This window comes from Onychomys torridus, chromosome 13 (assembly GCF_903995425.1).
Source record: "Onychomys torridus chromosome 13, mOncTor1.1, whole genome shotgun sequence".
NCBI lineage: Eukaryota > Metazoa > Chordata > Mammalia > Rodentia > Cricetidae > Onychomys > Onychomys torridus.
Window position 1 is genome coordinate 77,010,088 of NC_050455.1, and position 20,172 is coordinate 77,030,259.

The 20,172-nt window shown below is 38.3% G+C and overlaps 1 protein-coding gene across 1 annotated transcript in view; it reads left to right on the top strand.

The window, feature by feature from the left end:
- Rttn (rotatin) overlaps positions 1–20,172 on the top strand; it is a 172,979-nt gene that overhangs the window by 151,047 nt on the left and 1,760 nt on the right. Inside the window, exons 44-47 of the mRNA XM_036205187.1 lie at positions 6,614–6,740; positions 8,619–8,818; positions 10,504–10,771; positions 19,216–19,319. Coding sequence (XP_036061080.1) covers positions 6,614–6,740; positions 8,619–8,818; positions 10,504–10,771; positions 19,216–19,319 — 699 coding nt within the window. The remainder of the gene's footprint in view (positions 1–6,613; positions 6,741–8,618; positions 8,819–10,503; positions 10,772–19,215; positions 19,320–20,172) is intronic.

Sequence of the window (20,172 nt, forward strand, 5' to 3'; positions counted from 1 at the left end):
ATCTTGCTTTGTTGTAAGTATTGTTTTTGTCCACTTAAACCATCATATGGAACTATTCTGTGACATAAAATCTATAAAATCCATCTAGAATGACCTCACTTTTGAGGCATTAGCTTAAGCTTTAGTATAAAAAAAATTGGTGAGGCAAAGATCAATTGAGAAACTTCTTGTTTTAAATTTATTGAATTTAGCTCTTAGTTATGATATTTGGAAAAACATAGTAAACATGTATTACTTGAGCTATATTAAGTAAAATACAGGTACCAATTATTGAAAAAATAACTTTATACATTTGTGATATATGGCCCTATAGGCTCATATATTTGAATACTTAGTCACCAGGGAGTGGAACTGTTTAAGAAGGATTAGAAGGTGTGGCCTTGTTGGAGTAGCTGTGGCCTTTTTGGAGAAAGTGTGTCACTGAGAGTGGGCTTTGAGGTTTAAAAAACTCACAGTAGCACAGTCTCTGCCTGCTGTCTGCAGATGAAGATGTAAAGCTCTCAGTTACTTGCTTGTCTCCTTCTCGCCATGATGATCCTGTACTGATCCTTGGAAACTGTAAACCAGCCCCCAATTTAAATGCTTTCTTCTGTAAGAGCTTCCTTTATCATGGTGTCTATTCACAGCAATAGAACAGTGACTAGGACAACATTTTATAATTTCCAGAGCACAGATTTTCCTCAAAATAGATATTAAATTTATGATTCCTTCATGCTAAGTACTGCCCTTGTTATTTATCCATTGTACCTTATTTGGGAAATAACCTGAAATATTTGACAGATGGCATTTACCTATAAAGATTAATGAAATAAGTAACCTGTCCTCTAGTTATTTGTTCATATTTGTGTTGTATTACATACTTATAAAAGTATAATTATTCAGCAAGTCAAAGTATTTCTATTTTTCTGAGTTGTAAAGAATAAATCCAAACAATAATTACATTACTCTTGAGTATAAATATAAATCTATGGAACAGAAATTTTTCATTTTTTCCCTTATTCCAGCTTAGGAAATGTGTCCTCTTTACTAGTTATTAATTATTAAGGTCATAACTCATTAAATTACCCTCTGCCACACCATCACAATCTATGCATATGCATATGTAACATTAAGGAGTTTTTATATTGAGAAGATCATGTGGCTTTGAGTAAGTTAAACTAAACAGGTGACAGCGCTCAGGAGAGGGAACCATGATACCCCAGGAAAAAGATGAGGAGGCCTTAACGGGAACAGGGAAAAATGTAAAGGGGATGTATAGAGTAAGAAAATCAGAAGAGCCGGGCAGTGGTGGCGCATGCCTTTAATCCCAGCATTCAGGAGGCAGAGCCAGGCAAATCTCTGTGAGTTCGAGTCCAGCCTGGTCTAGAGTGAGATCCAGGACTGGCTCCAAAGCTACACAGAGAAACCCTGTCTTGAAAAACCAAAAAAAGAAAGAAAGAAAATCAGAAGAGTTGTGGAAGAAGAACAGTATAGAACAATTTCCAGACTCCAGTTTAAGCTGCTTACCAATGTGGGAATGTACGATAGAGCACAGGATGGAGGACCTGATGCTCAGGTTGCCCATGTGTGTGCTATGTAAGCCTTTGGGACATCCAGGTGGAGAATCTCTTGTAGCTGAGTTTGTATGGGCCTGAGGACCTATATATACTGGGGATAGGAGAATTATGTAATTAGTATTTTAACCCAGGATTCTAGTTGAGCTTTTCCAAGATGGTATGCTATAATAGCTTTGATCATATATTTGGAGCACATGTAAGAGAAGGCAGGATGTCAGAGGAGTATGGGGGAGTAGAGATATAAGACTGAAGGATTTGAATGAAGACAAACCTGTAATGAATTCCCTGGTGCTGGAGAGTTTGGCAGCCACAAAGGTTCGAGTGGTCTCAGTGAACCCGCAGAATGGGACATAAAATGAAAGGGGCTGATGGTAAAATGTGAGAAGGGGAAGTGACAGCAGTGAACATTCTTTCCACAGCTCGACCATTGCATGGCATGAGTATGTTTGGTTCTGCGTTAATATTGTCAGAGAAGTGAATAACTTAGGGGCGAGGTAATAAAGATGGAGATGACAAGGAACTAATGAAAAGATCAAATCCCTGAGGAGACAGGAGAGTCACGTTTCAGGGGGCAGATGAGTGTGTTAGTTCCTGACAAGACGAGCACTGACATTCTGCCAGGCAAAGGAAAAGGATAAGTGGATGAGAGGACAGATACATGTGGGTAAGATGGAGGAGAGATAAAGAATTCCTACCTAACCGTTTCTGTCTTTGTAAAGTAAGCGAAGTCAATTGTTGCCAGTATGGGGCTGAGTGAGACGCTAAGAGAGTGATAAGCACGAGGAAGACCATAGGAGTAACTTCAGAATTAGGGAGCATTAAATGTTTTGCATAACTTTGCACTTCATTCTACTGTTTGGTCCTGTGTGCCCCAAAATGTGTGTATAATTATGTGCATATGCACTTAAGTACATGTGGGTATAGAAATTACCTTATAATTCCTGTTTTAAATTGATACTGCTGCACTTCTGCAAGAACTGTATCTTATCTACAGCATTGTCCCACTGGCAACTGATTTTTCATAAAGACTAAGTTACTTAAGAATCTGTTCAAATTACACAAAAGTAATCAATAGCTTCTGATACACAACACAAACACACACACACACACACACACACACACACACAAAACACACACACATATGCACTGCTTAACACATTAAAGATAATCTCAGGAATAAAAACAAAGACACTTTCTTTTGAATTCTCCACTTCTCTCTCAGTGCCTTCCATCTGTCTATAATTTGTGATTACTGGCTGATTGGTGATCTTCTGGTCTGCACTTGGGTCTGAATCTGTGCCTAAGTTTGTTGCCTGATGTGGATGCGTATCCGATGAGGCTTTACTCTGTATTTATTGAACAGCCTACAAAACATAGTATAGAAAGTAATAATGTAGTCTTTTTTTAAGAAAATTGTTTTATTCATTTTACATACCCACCACAGATCCCACTCTCATTCCTCCACCTGCTATGCACCCCCTACCCCAAGAAAGGTGCGGCCTTCCATGGGGAGTCAGCCAAAGCCTGGTACATTTAGGTGAGGCAGGACCAAGCCCCTCCCCGCTGTCTCAAGGCTGAACAAGGCATCCCACCATAGGTAATAGGCTCCAAAAAGCCAGCTCATGCACCAGGGATAGATCCTGATCTTGCTGCCAGGGGCCCCTTAAACAGGCCAAACTACACAGCTGTCTCCCACATGCAGAGGGCCTAGTTTGGTCCCATGTAGGCTCCACAGCTGTTGGTCTAAAGTTCATGAATTCCTACAAGCTTGGTTCAGTTGTCTCTGTAAATTTCCTTATCATAATCTTTACCCCCTTGCTCATAAAATACCTCTTCCCTCACTTAGACTGGACTCCCAGAGCTTGGCCTGGTGCTTGGCTGTGGATCCCTGCATCTGCTTCCATCAGTTACTGGATGAAGGCTCTATGATGACAGTTAGGGTATTCACCAATCTGATTACAGGGTATACCAGTTCAGGCACCCTCTCCACTATTGCTAGTAATCTAATGTGGGGTCATCCTTATGGAGTCCTGGGAATTTCCCTAGCACCAGGTTTCTCTCTAACCCATAATGTCTCCCTCTTTCATTACTCTCCCACTCCATCCCTTTCCTAGCTCGACCACCCCATACCCTCTCCTCTATTCTCTCCCCTTGTCCCCAGTTTACTCCAGAGATCTCATCTCCTTCCCCTTCCCAGGGTGATCCATGCGTCCCTCTTACAGTCCTCCTTATTACCCGACTTCTCTGGATCTGTGGGTTCTAGTCTGGTTATCTTTTGCTTTGCATCTATTATCCATTTATTAGTGAGTACATACCATGTTTGTCTTTCTGAGTCTGGGTTACCTGACTCAGTATGATATTTTCTAGTTCCACCCATTTGCCTGCAAATTTCATGATGTCATTGTTTTTTATAGCTGAGTAATATGCCATTGTATAAATGTACCACATTTTCCTTATCCATTCTTTGGTTGAGGGGGTATCTAGGTTGTTTCCAGGTTCTAGCAATTATGAATAATGCTGCTATGAACATAGTTGAGCAGGTGTCCTTGTGGTATGATTGAGCATACCTAAGAATGGTATCATTGGGTCATGAGGTAGATTGATTCCCAATTTTCTGAGAGATCACCATACTGATTTCCAAAGTGACTGTACAAGTTTGCACTCCCACCAACAGTGGAGGAAATTCCCCTTGCTCAGCATCCTCTCCAACATAAGCTGTCATCAGTGTTTTTGATCTTAGCCATGCTGACAGGTGTAAGATGGTATCTCAGATTAGTTTTGATTTCCATTTCCCTGATGCCCACAGATGTTGAGAAAGTCCTTAATGTCTTTTGGCCATTTGAGATTCTTCTGTTGAGAATTCTCTGTTTAGATCTGTAGCCCATTTTTTAATTGTATTGTTTGGTATTTTGATGTCTAGTTTCTTGAGTTCTTTATATATTTTGGAGATCAGCCCTCTGTCATGTGGAGTTGGTGAAGATCTTTTCCCATTCTGTAGGATGTTTGTTTTGTCTTATTTACTGTGTCCTTTGCCTTACACCGGCTTCTCAGTTTCAGGAGGTCCATTTCTTAATTGTTGTTCTCAGTTTCCATGCTCCTGATTATATTTAGGAAGTGATCTCCTGGGCCAATGCGGTCTAGGTTACTTCCTACTTTCTCTTCTGTCAGGTTCAGTTATTAGATTTATATTGAGGTCTTTGATCCACTGGGACTTGAGTTTTGTGCATGGCAATAGATATGGATCTATTTGCAGTCTTCTACATGTCAACATCTGATTATGCCAGCACCATTTGTTGAAGATGCTTTCTTTTTTCCATTGTACTGTTTTGGCTTCTTTGTCAAAAATCAGTTATTGATATGTGTGGGGATTAACTTCAGGGTCTTCTGTTCGATTCCACATGTCTGGTTTTATGCCAATACCAAGCTGTTTTTATTACTATAATGTTCTTTAGAGTTCTGTGAAGAAATGTGTTGGGATTTTGATGGAGATTGCATTGAATCTGTAGATTGCTTTGGGTAACATTGCCATTTTTATTATGTTGATTCTACTTATCCATGGGAGATCTTTCCATTTTCTGATATTCTTCAAGGACTTTAAGTTCTTGTCATACAGGTCTTTCACTTATTTGGTTAGAGTTACCCCAAGATATTTTATATTTTATGTGGCTATTGTAAAGGGTGATTTCTTTCTCAGCTTGTTTATCATGTGTGTATAGGAGGGCTACTGATTTTTTTTTTTTTTGAGTTAATCTTGTATCCTGCCACATTATTGATGGTGTTTTTAGCTGTAGGAGTTCCCTGGTAGAATTTTGGGGGTCACGTATGTAGACTATCATGTACAAATAGTGAAAGTTTGACTTCTTCCTTTCCAGTTCGTATCCCCTTGATCTCCTTTTGTTGTTGTATTGCTCTAGCTAGAACTTTGAGTACTATATTGAATAGATATGGGGAGAGTGGACAACCTTGTCTTATTCCTGATTTTAGTGGAATCACTTTGAGTTTCTCTCCATTTAATTTGATGTTGGCTGTAGGCTTGCTGTAAGTTGCCTTTATTATGTTTAGGTATGTTCCTTGTATTCCCGATCTCTCCAGGACCTTTATCATGAAGGGTTTTTGGATTTTGTCAAATGCTTTTTCAGGATCTAATGAGATGATTATATGTTTTTTTTATTTGGTTTATTTATATGATGGATTACATTGGCAGATTTTCATACGTTGAACCATCCCTGCATCTCTTGGATGAAGCCTGCTTGATCATGATGGATGATTTTTTTTTTATTTTTGGATTTTGTTTGCCAGTATTTTATTGAGTATTTTTGCATCAATGTTCATGAGGGAGAGTGGTCTGTAATTCTCTTTCTTTGTTGCATCTTTGTGTGGTTTGGGTATCAGGGTAACTGTAGCCTCATAAAAAGCATTTAGCAATGTTCCTTCTGTTTCTACTGTATAGAACAATTTGAGGAGTATTGGTATTAGCTCTTTTTTGAAATTCTGGTAGAATTCTGCATTGAAACCATCTGGCCCTGGGGTTTTTCTGGTTGGGAAATAAATAAAATATCACTGCACATAGTCTTAAGTAATTTCAAGGCATATTATTATTAACTTGGTCTGGAGGTCTGGGCCAAGTTCAACCCCTTTGGGGTCAAGAGCTATTTTCATAAAATTGTCTCTCCTCATGTATACTGCATTAAGAGAAGAAAAAAGCAGACTCTATTTGAGTATTTTCTTGACTACAAATCTCTGTCTCTAGACCATGTCTGAGCCTTTTCAAGAGTTTATTTTTTAGTGAGAGATAATACCTTACATGTTATGGAAACTGTTTTCTACAGTTCTTCTCTCACTAATATAGCCTAGTCACCCTTCCTGAGACTGGATAGGCTCCTGATCAGGGCTGCCTAATGTGGAGCACTACTGACTGAGGGAAGGATATTCCTTCTATGCTGTAAAGAAGAGTTAAACTATTGCCTTACGTAAGTGACAATTTTTGGAGTATTTTAACCTAATTTTGCATTTCATATGTCCAGACTAATGGCTGTTCTTATTTCCTTCCCAAACAGGTGGCCGCTCTAGAAGCACGTCTTGTGCCTGTTCTGCACTCTCTTTGGCCTTGGCTTTTGATGGAGGATTCATTGATGCAAATTGCCTTGCAGTTGCTTTGTGTCTATACTGCTAATTTTCCAACTGGTAACTGGAATTCAGTGCTGTTTTCTATAATAAATTAAACTACTAGTTTTATATGATGTTATTAAGCTGGACTGGGAAAATATGTATGTTGATGTCTTTCTCCTTATAAGTGTATATTTGTCAAAGGCAAAATTTCATATGGGTCTTCTGACTCCAGAGCAATTTAAGAATATGTTTGTTAACCCAGGAGAGTCATTGGATAGTTCAGGAAGTAGATTGGCCTGATTATATGGTTGTAGGAAACTCTATCCAGTGAGAACATCTAAAGGGTGAAAATTTATGAAGAAGATAGGTGAAGATTAGAGCTGTTATAGATTCTAGAACAGGAGACAGGCATGATAGAAGTTAGTTCAAGCTACTGTTGGTTTTGTGAAAGTTGGTATCACTGAGACTTCCTTTATATTCATTCACTTGGCAGGTATTTTATTGACAGACTATTAAGTATTAGACTGTGAGGGGAACAAAAGAGTAGATGGTTCTAGGAAGAGAAGAGGCATGAAGTTAGTTTTTAGAAGGGAGGCAAAGTAAGTGTGTTGGGTGTGTTTAGTACCCATATGGTCAGGCATAGAAGGTTTCACTGGTCAGCAAGTATGTATGATTTCTTCTGGCAACATTTAGTAGCTCAGCAACAGAGATGTCCACATACCAAAAGGTGTACAGGGAAGGGATGGAAAATAAAGTCAACTATGAGCCCATCTTGTCACTGCTACAGGCTATGATAACATATTTCTTTGAATAGTCTAGTACCTAAGGCTGTCTGCATATAACAGAGTGAAGCTTATGAACTGCACCGGATTCCATGTCTGATTGTAAATCGGAATGTCCTCTCTTCCTTCTGCTGCTGCTTTCTCTGTCCCTTTCTTCTGCTTGAATAATCTCTTCTCAATGTATCTTCTATCTCCACCTCCCCTTTAGTGTGGCCAGTTCAGCATAACCTAGGAAAGAGGGAAGGATAAAAAGTGAATTGCTAAGTGTGAAGCAAAAATATATAAAAATTTTAACTAATTTGTGCTATATGCATCATTAACCTTTATAGAATATTAGAAGTGGTTAGGGTACCACTAACCTAAGCAGAAATCTTATTGTTCTATTTGATGTGTTTCTAAGCAAAAATACATCATTTAATAGAAACATTGGTATTTGGATATAGCTGTAAAGTTAGGAACACGGGGAGGATTTTTTGTATTTTGTGTGTACTTGTCATGTGTGAGTTTATTTCACAGACTGTTCAATTCCAATGTGACTATATAAGCTGTTCTACTTGCATGAACTTTCACAAAGTAACTTTACTTTGGGTTCAGATTACGAAGTACTCACCAAAATGTATTTCTAACTCTTTCATGTTTTTTTAATCCCCCAATAAGTCTCATGGTTACTCAGAGAATACTGAACTCTGGGGAGCCACAGATGCCACTGCTTGCTTCTGCTGCCTATGAACTCTTTGACCTTAAACAACCCATGAACAGGCTTTTCTGAGTTCTTTATCTTTACCTGAGTACTATGGAAAATAGTGTTTGAGCTATCTCAATTATCCTTTCATTGTTAAAATTCTGTTCTTTCACATGAGGGTTTATTTAGCTGCCTCTTTTGTGACTCTTAAAAAAAACACTCATTATGCTAATCTAAACTTTTCTTAAAAAAAAAACAAAAAAACAAAAAAACCCAAGTTGACATTTTAGTGCCCCATTGAGATAATTATACTCTGAGTCAATCTGTTGGGTTGAATGTACACATTAGCATTAGGCTTCTCTAGTGCCTAATGCAGTTCGTGGGTAGATGACCAAGTCATTTTGACAGACATATATGCTTACCAGTTTGTGTTTTAAAAACGAAGAAGTGGAACAGAGGCAACTCTGTGACAGGCTTTTTCTTTTGAAGGCTGCAGTTCTCTTTGTTGGTCAAATTATGGACAATATGTGCAAACTGCCCACAGAGGCACCCCCAGCAACTCCCTGATACTGTGTATCCTGAAGCTTGCTTCTCAGATGCCTGCAGAGAACACCACCATTCAGCAGATGGTTTTTATGTTTCTTTCAAACCTGGCCTTATCTCATGACTGTAAGGGAGTAATTCAGAAGGTAAGCACTTAGCTTCTCCTATATGTCATAAAAGAGTTATTTGGCAAAATAATCCTCTCAAATCAAGTTTTAGAAGTCAGTTTCTGTGACTGTTGTCTTAGGATTTCAAGACACTTTTTCTTGAAGGGTTGTTAAAAGAGTCAAGAAGCTGTCCTTCAAGCCGGTTTGGAGGAGTCAGCCTGAAGCAGCAGTAAACTGATGATGCTGTGTCCCTCTAGTCATCTTCACTGCCTTCACATTGTGTTCACCTCAAAAATGGCGGCTAGGAAAACACAGGAATCATACAGATTATTATTCAGTCTGTACACAGACCAGTCAAACAGTGACAATTCCTGTTCATATGATGGTGACAGGAAGCTGTATGGAGTCAAAGCCCCTTTTTTGCTTCTTTATGGCATGCATTGCCATTCTGTGAGGTCTCTGGATCTGCACTTCTAAACCTTCACTTCTTATCACTAATTCTAACTGAGTGTATAAAGAAAGGGAATGGGTGAGACAAACTCTAGTCCACGTGGACAGGGAGCAGAGCATCTTTATGGTTATAAATGAACAGAATCCCTACTTGTGAATATCTTTTAAAATTTGAATATTATCAGATCTGTTACTTACTAATGACAGTGATTTGAGTGTTTTGTCATGTCCCTCCTCTCCCCTGCTTAGAGGTAAGACATAGGAGTTGAGTATCCCCTATACTGTTTTATGTCTCTGAACCCTTGAAAGATAGTTTGAATATAATCACCAAATAAATTGAAATGGCTCTCTTACTAAGGAAATGGATTGATTGGTCTTACTATGGAAATAGTCACTCAGCTCACTCTGGCTCATGAGTGCCATTACATTTTTCAGAAATGTCTCAAGTCTGTTGTAATATTATCTTGAAATGCTCCTTGGTGAGAGTGTTCACACCATGTAACTTGGCAGACACTTTAATCAGTGATCTTCCTCATCCTCATTCAGCCAGTTCAGTGTATTTACTAGCATACAGCTAGATAATTTCTTCATGTACATGCTGATATTTCTACCCTTTGTTCATATGCGTGCATGTGCAGTTATATACTTATGTACCATGTATGTCATGTTGTATAGATATATATATTTGAATATATTTCTTTATACATATTTTCATATAAATGTGCATATTTCATATCTATTTACATATTTGTCAGTTCTTCTGCAAGTGATATATACAACTTGAACCAGATGTATGAGATTACCTTCTTCAAAATGAGAGGTATACACATACTCATAAATTTAAGGACAAAACCCCTGTGACTATAATGGTTTGAACACCTTCACTCCTACTAGAGTTGTTAACCCCTGTGCAGGCTAGATTTGGGTTCCTTGCCTTTCCTCCTACAGGGTATCTTTAATGAGTAGCAAAATTGCCAGAAGGCTGATAAGAAAGGGAACTCAGGAGGCCAACTCTGAATTATCAACCATAATAGAGTTGACTATAGTTTATTTCATCCATTATCAGGAAAAAAATAGCAGGAATTAAAATTTAAGCACTATTTTTGCCTTTACATTTTTACTTGGAAATTGTATAGTTGAAGCATTTGGAAGAATGAGAAATTAAAACTAGGGAAAAGGATATCAAAATGTTAGTTAATTGGTCACCAAGGGACTAGGAAAATAATTTTAAAAAAAGACCTGAAAAGAAAACAATATTCTATCTTTACCTACAGAGCAACTTCCTACAGCACTTCCTGTCCCTGACATTGCCTAAAGGAGGAAATAAACATCTCAGCAATCTGGCCATTCTATGGTTGAAGTTACTCCTAAATATATCATTTGGAGAAGATGGACAGCAAATGATCTTGAGGCTGGATGGCTGCTTAGACTTACTCACAGAGATGAGCAAATACAAGCATAAGAGCAGCTCTTACATACCTCTGCTGATTTTTCATAACATTTGCTTCAGTCCTGCTAATAAGCCTAAAATCCTGGCTAATGGTAAGTAGCCACATCATTTCACACATGTTTAGACCATTCTACTCATATTAAAACACAAAGTAGCTCTATAATTTCCCGGATATTTCTTAAACACCTGTTATGTTTAAAACCTGTGGGAGGCAGGGGCTGGGGGCTGGAGTAGGTATTCAAGAATGGGTCTAGCCTCTGCATGTTGATCAACAACTGTCATTCCTGGGGACCCATTAGGTACAGGGTGTAGCTGGGAGAGAGCAGCAGTGGACAGTGCTAGTCCCAATCTCCTGCTCCACTTCTCTCTGTCTCTTCTTGATCTGCTGTTATTCCTGTTCCCCTTCATTTCTTTATCTATCTTCGAGCAAATGAAAACTGTGGAACAGCTGTCTCAGTTGTAACTCCTGACCTTCTTCATCCTGCCCTGTGTCCCTCCCTTCCTGAACCATTCCCCTCCCCAATCCTACCTTTTCCCATAACATGATCACTCTCTGATATACTAAGAGTTTTATATGTGTGACTCTTCATTTCTCTGCCTTTTACACTGAGACATAAGCTGTCTGTGTGTGTGCATCTGTCACCCAGGGTTGTGCCTGTCACCAGTAAACACTCCTTTAGTAATTGAGAGGTCCTGACAGGCAAACTTGAAAGCCACAACCAGATAGGGAAATCATTCTCTGAGATGTAGGGTAACTGGAGGCAATTCAAAAGGAGTCCAGGGGGGAAAGAAACAAGGAAGGAATTGGAGGAATCTGTTTCTGAAACCACAATTAACAGGTAGGTGGGTGTGAATTTCATATGAAATTTTATAGGAGACACCCTATTGTGACAAGGGGAGGGGAACCTTTACCTGCCCATCATTCTGGTCCAGAATGCTCCTCTATGGGAGACACCCTATTGTGATAGGTCCTGAATGCTCCTCTGTGGGAGACACCCTATTGTGATGAGGGGAGGGGTAGACTTTAATTGCCCATCCTTCTCGTCCTGATTGCTCCTCTCACCTTACATAGCTTCTGTGAAACTAAATTCTCCATCCACAAAATACTCCTTTCTTTGTTTTAGTAAGAAAGAGTTTATAGAAGCACAGAAAGTGCCTAGCCTTGTTGCTTGTACATGGTAGATAGTTTAAGATATTAACCCTCTTTTCTGTCTATATTTTACACCTAATTTTTCTCAGAGACTTAACTACTCCAAGATTTCCAAGTGAATAGAAATGACTCTGTGCTAATGTTTTGTGTTCATATATTAGTGCTTCCATTTTTTATAACAGTTATAGAATTGTTGAAAATGTTGTACAGAAAATTGTTCAAGTTCAGCCATCTTCATTCAGACTCACCTCAATTGACTAGATTTGCACCCAGTCTTCCAGCGCTCTTGTGCTGACAGTCCTTTCCACCCCTGGGACATATACAACACTGGTTATCGTTCAGTCCTCTTCCACTGCATCTGCTTTGGTCCTCACATCTATAAGTAAGGACAATGACAAGCCCCACTTCAGGTGGTAAGATGAATACAGATCATCTGCTGACAGTCCTGATTCATGGGAGCAGCTCAATAGCATCTGGTCTATTCCCCATTCTCAGAGTAAGTGTTTTTTGTCCCCCTGCTTATTATAACCTTACTGTTGAGTCAGGAAAAGGAAGACTTGCGGTGTGTGTGTGTGGTTGGGGGGTGTTGAGGAAATCTACACTTTACACTTCTACATCTCTGGATTTGTTATGGATTTCCTTATAATCAGCAGTGTTTTCTCTCTCCTGTCAGTATTAAGCAGATGGACACAGTTGGAGAGAAATTATTTTTCCTACTCTCTTCACACTTGACTTCAGTGGGCTTTCTAGGTAAGAGACAGCTGTAGAGGCTCTATGTGGAGCTGTGAGGACCTGTCACAGGCTTTCCACATGGTGAGCCAGACAGTAGGCTTTAGGAGAGTTAGTTAAGTTACAGAACTAAGGCAGGCTGCACCAGACATGTGGTGTAAATGGTTAGGATTGATTGTGCATTGGGCTTGACCTGGGTGCTAAAAAGATCCACAGTTTACCCAGTTTCTAGTAATATTCAGAGTGAGTATCTTTTGTAAAAACACACTGAATAAGTGCCATACAAATTCACATCAAATTGTCCTAAGTTATGGGAAAGGTAGTGAGAAACTTAAAGGCCAATTTTGATTGACAACTTGTGTCTAAGTGAACAGCTCTTTTGCTTGAAGTAAATTTGCCAGTATTATTGCTTAGCTTTTGTCTAGAACATCAAAGAGAAGAAAGGAGTAATAACTTTCAGATGAGACTCTCCTTAGGACATGAAGCTGGAGCTTCAAAGACCCATTCTTGTAGGAGAAAAGAAGATTAGAATAACAATACTCCCCCAGGCTTCACTGGATGCATAAGGAACACATTGTTCTTCCTAGCCTTTTCCTTCAGAGGTACATGTTCTTGATGTGATCCCTGATTGGTTGATAGTGATCATGAGTCTTGGCAAGCAAAATTCCTCTGCTGGATAAAGGACAAGTTTATGCTAGACTTCAGAGAACTGCCAGAAATAACTTTTCAGGGCACTAACAAGAACAGTTAATCAAGTACATTGGGAAATTTAGCAATCTGAATAAGAATCAGCAGAGGAAATGATACCAACTTCTCTACCTAGATTACAAATAATTGTAAGTATTTCTGTCATTTCAGGATGTTCTACTGAACATTGTTACTTTAGAACATTAATAGCCTAAATTTAAGTTATTATGGATATCTGTTACTAACAATATACAATTTAGATGCAGCAAAAGAGATAATTTAGGAACAAGAAAATAGATTAGCAAAATATTCAGAATGCAGCAGAGATGAGAAAGGATTAAAAACAGAAAAGTTAAGCGATATGACAAATACTATGAGGCAATCTAAAATGTTTTAATAAAATTATAACTGAAGAGGAAAAAGAGAATGGAAGAGGAAATGTTTAAAGGGGGATAATGGTTATTTCTTTTTTGAGCAGGGGAAGAAAGGGTTTATTTCAATCTTAAAGCCATCAAGAAAAGCCAAGACTACTTGGTGGTGTAGTGGAAACCAGCGGCATCAAGCCAGACCAATGACTAGTGGCAGTGAACACTTGCAAGAAAAGATGAACAGACTAAAGGGTATAAACTGTGTGACTCATGGGCCACACTACAGCTTCCATAGCTAGATTCTTCTTTATTTTTTTGTTTTTGGTTTGGATTTTGGTTTGTCTCTTGGTTTTGTTTGGGTTTTGGTTTTTCTTTTAAATTTGGTTTTGATTTGGGTAGGGGGAGGTTGCAAGGGCAGAGGGCAAATGCAAGGAGACAGGGAGATAAGTTGGATCTAAATGCATGATATGAAATCCATAAAGAATCAATAAAAGTTATAATTTAAAAAAAAAAAGAAAGAAAGAAAAGCCAAGTCAGGGACCACCAGGCAGGAACTTGAAGCAAAAACCACTGAAGAATTCTACTTACCTGCTTGCTCCCTTCCTTTGCTCAGCTAGCTTCCTCATACAACCCAGGACCATGTGCCAAGGCTAGATTGGTCCACCTGGGGTAGGCCAACCTCCATTAATTAGCAACTAAGAAAATGCCTTGACCTTCTCCACCCCACACACATAAAAGACGACTGGCCAGCCTGACAGGCAGTTCCTTGGTTGAGGTTCCTTCTTCCCACACATTTTAAGTTGACAACTAAGAGAGACATCATGGGCTAGCTCTCTTAACAAAGTATGAACTGTATCAAACTGAATTTCATCTTTAGTTTCTGTGGCTCAACCCTATGCTTTTCTGTTTTCTTCTTTTTTTTTCTTTTCTTTTTTTGAGAATTTCATACAATATGCTTTGATCATACCTTCCACCCTCAGACTCCTCCCAGATCACCTCTCCTGCCTTACCCACACAAGTTGCACACCCCCCCCCAACCCTTGAGTGCAGTCTATGCTGTTTGTATATTCTCAGATGTGTGGTCCTCATTCAAGTGTGGTTCCTTTCCTGTTTGTCTGCTCTTTATCTTCTTCACTTGTCTTATTGTTACAGCTAAGACTTTCAGTTGTATGTTGAACATGATGGAGTAGAATGGAAATCCTTGTCATGTTCCTGATTGTAGTGGGAATGTTCTGAGTTTGGCTCCATTGCATCCATTAGGAGGATGTGGTTACACATCACCCACCAGGGACTACACTCTTAAGGAAAATTGACTCCCTGTTATAGCAGCTATTGGTGCCACTATTGGATGTGTAGGACTCCATGCCCACCTCTTCTGTCCATGCTAGGGTTCAGTCTAGTTTGTGCTTATACAGATCTTGTACATACTGTGACAACTGTTCTGAGTTTATATATCTACTTGTTCTGTTGTGTCTGAAAAACAGTTTCTCTATAGTCATCCATCACCTCTGACTCTCACAAACTTTTCACCCCTTCTTCCTGAATGATCTTTGAGCCTTGGGAAAGTGATATAGTAAAGATCTTCCATTTAGGGCTGAGAATTCCATTCTTGTTTTCTGTGTTTTGATGCTTGTTGGTTGTGTTTGTCACCATCTAGTGCAAATGGAAACTTCTCTGATAAAGTTTGAGAAATGCATCAATATATGAGTGCAATGAGAACTTCTTAGAAGTTGATTTAATATTATATCCATTTAGCACAGTGGTTCTCAACCTTTGGGTTGCGACCACTTTGGGGGTCACAGATTAGATAATCTACATATCAGATATTTACATTACAATTCATAACAGTTATGAAGTAGCAATGAAATAATTTTATGGCTGGGGGTCACCACAACATGAACTGTATTAAAAGGTTGCAGCACTAGGAAGGTTGAGAACCACTGGTTTAGCAGAGTTATAGTATTAGGTTCTCTCCTAGGATCTATGGCCTATCTAGTCACAGGTTCTTGCAAGCAACATAATCTCAACATAATAAAGCAATATAGAACAACCCCACAGTCATATCAAGAAGCTTCTCTAATGTGGGTTGAATGAGGCACAAATCATTTATCCAATCTGTGACTAATGGCTTCTTAGAAATTAGAAAATTTCCATTGATTTCTTTTCTTAAACTTTTATACCCACAGTTAATTTGTAATTGTTATTCAGTCATGAGTTGATGAATGGAATTGTAATCTAATCTCTGCCCAGTAAATTTGAACCTGATAGTAGTATGCTATGTCTTATGCTACATGTCCTATGTAGGATATGTTCATTTAACTGATGTGTCTTTCAGCTTTCTCACTAAACAAACCTTGATTAACACATTTCTTGAATTCTTTGTATTTATATCTCACTCTTGCTAATTCATTTATAATTCTTAAGTCACTTAAGGTATTTAAAATTAGATTTATAATCATTTATAGTTTCCTATTATGTGTTCTTACGTTTTAATTAGAATTCATTCCAACTTCTTGAACTTAAAATGTCTTATGTGCTTTTTTTGTATGCATGTTATATTTCATAATAAAGTATTGTCTTTAAATTTCTTATTCACTTACTTTAACAGAGGGCTAATGCATTAATTGGCCTGTAAATGTGGCTTATTAAAAATGATAAGTGAAAGTTACTTGTTAAAGAAGTTATGATATAAACTTAGTTAAATCATAAGGATTATATTATCTGAATGTTTGGGGATATAAAATTACTTGATGATTCTCAGTTGGAACAAAATGAAATTACTGTCATATTTTATGTAGCCACCCACAATCCATATGCCAAATTACATCTGATAGCTATTTATATAGACTAATTTTGGATAGGGTATTTTATAGGAAAGCCAAGTATTCAGGCAGGAGGGGCCGTGTGGGTAGAACATGACTGTTCCTTACCTGCCTACCACCTTGTCATTCTACCACACAAATTGCTTTAAACTTTGTGGGACATTTTTTTTTTCCTTTTTCTTACAAAAGAGTTTGAATTCCTTCCAAAAATGTCACTGGGATTAGTTACTTTTTCATTGCTGTGATAGAATATTCTGACAAAAACCAAGTTAGGGAAGAAAGAGTTTATTTTGGCTTACAGTTCTGGAGGGATATACTCTTACCATGGTAGGGAAGGCATGACAGCAGAAGGGACAGAGTCCATCATGGTAGGGACACATGACAGCAGAAGGACAGAGTCCATCATGGTAGGAACACAGGACAGCAGAAGGACAGAGACCATCATGGTAGGAACACAGGACAGCAGAAGTTTGAGGCCCTCCTGACAGTCAGGAAACATAATGGTCATGTTTTATTTCCACATAGTAAGTAGAGATAGGAAGTAGGGCTAAGCTTTAAAACCTCAAAGCCTACCTTTATTAACATACTTCCTATAGTGCTTAAGGCTCTACCTCCTAGAGTTTCTACAACCTTCTCTAACAGTAGCACGACTGAGTCTGTAGGGCACATTTTTTTAGTCAAATCACAACATAATTTATAACAAAATGTTATGATGTTGAACTTTCATTCCGGTAGTATTTATTGAGTCCCTATAACATAGTGGCAGTGTGATTTGTATACATTAAAGAGACACCCCCCCCACCTAGCCCTCCCGCCCCTCCCACCCCTCCCCTGCACACACACACCTTTAAGGCAGGGCAGACTTTTATTTGGGAGAAAACCTGCAGAGGAGTCTCTGCAAGAATTAAAGCCTACCTGCTTATAAGCCAAGGTAGCTAAAGGGAGAAGGGGGAGGAGACAGGAATGAAGTAGAAAAGATTCCTTTGGGGGCCTGAGATTGCCCTTTGCTTTTAGTAAACAACGAATGGTGAGTAGTGAGTGAAACAGTGTATGTGGCCAGTAAACATCTCCTAAGCCAGCCATTATCCGGGGTCTGCAGTTCTGGAATGCTAATTACTGTGACTTCAGTAAATTATAACCAAGATGGAAGAACTCTTTTAGAGGGGATGGTCATGGCTAATACTTATTTCTGTAGGTAGGTATAGAAGAAGGTGCAGCAGTTCTTGTACTTGTAGCTCTTCCTGCTGTGCAAGGTCACTGTCCTCATCTGAGAGATCTTGGGGCAGTTTCTGGTATCCGAAAATTGGGAGGAAGGGAATCTGTGAGGGAGGAGTCCTGCCTCAGTGGTATCCAAGCCTGCTGATACCTTCTAGCTGTCTTATGCGCTCTCCTCAAGAGACACCACCTTAAAATCATTTAAGAGATGGACATCAAGTCAATTTAAATGTGTCTAGTTGCCATTGAAAGCATAGAGTATCCATTCTTGCTGACCTTCAGGCACAGGTAATCATGGGATCTAGGTAGATGAAGTGAGAGTATTGCAGAACCATATGAGTGTGGATCAGCTTATCTGAGAGTAGATAAAATTAAGACAGCAGTTGCATACACAAAGTCCAGACATTAATAGCGTCCCTATTAAGATTGTAATATATTTAATCCATTTCTATGGTGGAGATCCAGAGGTCCAGTTTTAGAACTGTTGGCCAAAGGGATGGTAGTGTTTGGTATGGTCTTAGTATGTTCTTATGGATCTTGTAAAGAAGAAACTAGCAAGATTATCAAAAATATATAAATGGTAGGATGTTCCTAGTTAGGAAAAGCATGCGAGCCCTGTAATTTGGTTACATCTGGAGTTGCTGTGATTATCCCCCACCTACCACGTCAGTAGCCCAGATGTAAAGCCCGACCCATTGTTTATTTATATCATTATCAATGAGTTAACATTTGTTATACTTTCCCACTGGATATTTAAGACCATGCAGGTGGCCAAAATTAATCATTCTTTTTACTATCAAAGCCAGTTGAGGGTCTGGTTCTCAGGGGTCAATCTTTCGTAGAACAGTACTAGTTTAGTTAGATCTGCTGGGTAGTTAACTTGTAAATAGTTTGCTGAAACATGTTTCACCTTTAAAAACACAATGTTTTAAAAATCATATAACTGAGAAAAATAATGAAATTTAATGATACATTAAAATAATAAAAGTAAGTTTAAATTTTGTTTGAAACATCTTGACACTTGCCTTGGAAGTAGATGCCTCTGAATCTTCACTTAAAATGATCAGACTGGTATACATAATTAGTAAGTCTTGATTCTCTGATAGCTTTGCAAAAAAGAACATTTCTTATATATTGAAATACCATCAAGTCAAATTTTCTTGTGATGTAAAATACAAAATTCCCATTCTATAGTATATTTGTATAGTGGCAATTATGCTTTTATGACAGATACTCTATTTTTGTACATGTGAAAATTGGAGTTATAACAGAATAATTTAATATAATTCATAATATACTTACTTTTATATTATTGTCCTTCAGTGCATAAACTTGTGTTGAACTTGGACCAGAAAATTTAGAGAGCACTGACATCCAGATCATCTGTACCTGGTGTGAAAAGATTGTTCTGAGATACCCCTTCACATGCCTCAAATTATAAAAGATGTTATTTGAGGATAGCAACTTGTGTTTTTATTCTAATGGACAGTTATTCTGTTTATTGTCATAGATAAGAATACAGTGAAGTGTATGGAACTGAACTTTTATAATTTGCTTATTTGTAGAAAAAATTGTTACTCTTCTGGCTACCTGTTTAGAAAGTGAGAATCAAAATGCCCAGAGGATCGGAGCGGCTTCACTTTGGGCTCTAATTTACAATTATCAAAAGGTTAGTTTTTAAATTCATTGTTTGAAATGGAGGGAGGGGATTTGGTGCAGTGAAATAATTAAGACTCTTCAGATGCATTCAAGAATATTAGAGAAAAAATTAAAAAAATAAAAATAAATAAAAATTTTTAAAAAAGAATATTAGAGGAATACCAGCTAAAGGTAAAAATGAACTTGCAGACCCAAGTTCCCTTTGTTCATTCATATGATTAATAATCTATCAGTTAATATTTTCATTATTTCACCAGGGCTCAATTCAGAACAGTACTTCTGTTTAAGTGAATTTCCCTTTCAATTTGTTGTAATTTTAGTAAAAATTATTTCTTTGTACAATTTGCCCAGGAGAAATGCATCTTGATGGAAGACTGAATAGTAGTTTTATCCATGTAGGTGATTTGCCTTTCTTGTGTTTATGTCATCACTTAATTTTACAATGATTTCAGTCTCTTTAGGAGCAAAGCACAGGGGCTGCCCAGAAGAGTGAAGGCAAGGGGGTACTGTGGCCACCCATTCTCTGGCCCCTGGTCTTCTTTTACTGCAAACATTTCTTTACTCAGTGAAATACACAAGAATATCTAGGGGTGATTCAATAGCCAGATGGCAGTGCTAGGGTACACAGATTTCCTGGAGATGTCATACCTCAGCTAGCCACCCATGCCTGTGTGGCTCCTCTTCTCCCTGGACCAAGCGGTTGTTGCATCCTTCTTGCATGGGCTAAGCAGAGGTTTGGGCATCTTAAAGTCCCTCAGTAAATATTTATTGAACAACCAGTAATGTTGGAAGTACTTAATCTGAAATTTAATACTTGAGGTAATGAGAAATTCCCTAAGGATGATTACTCAAAAGTAGCAGAC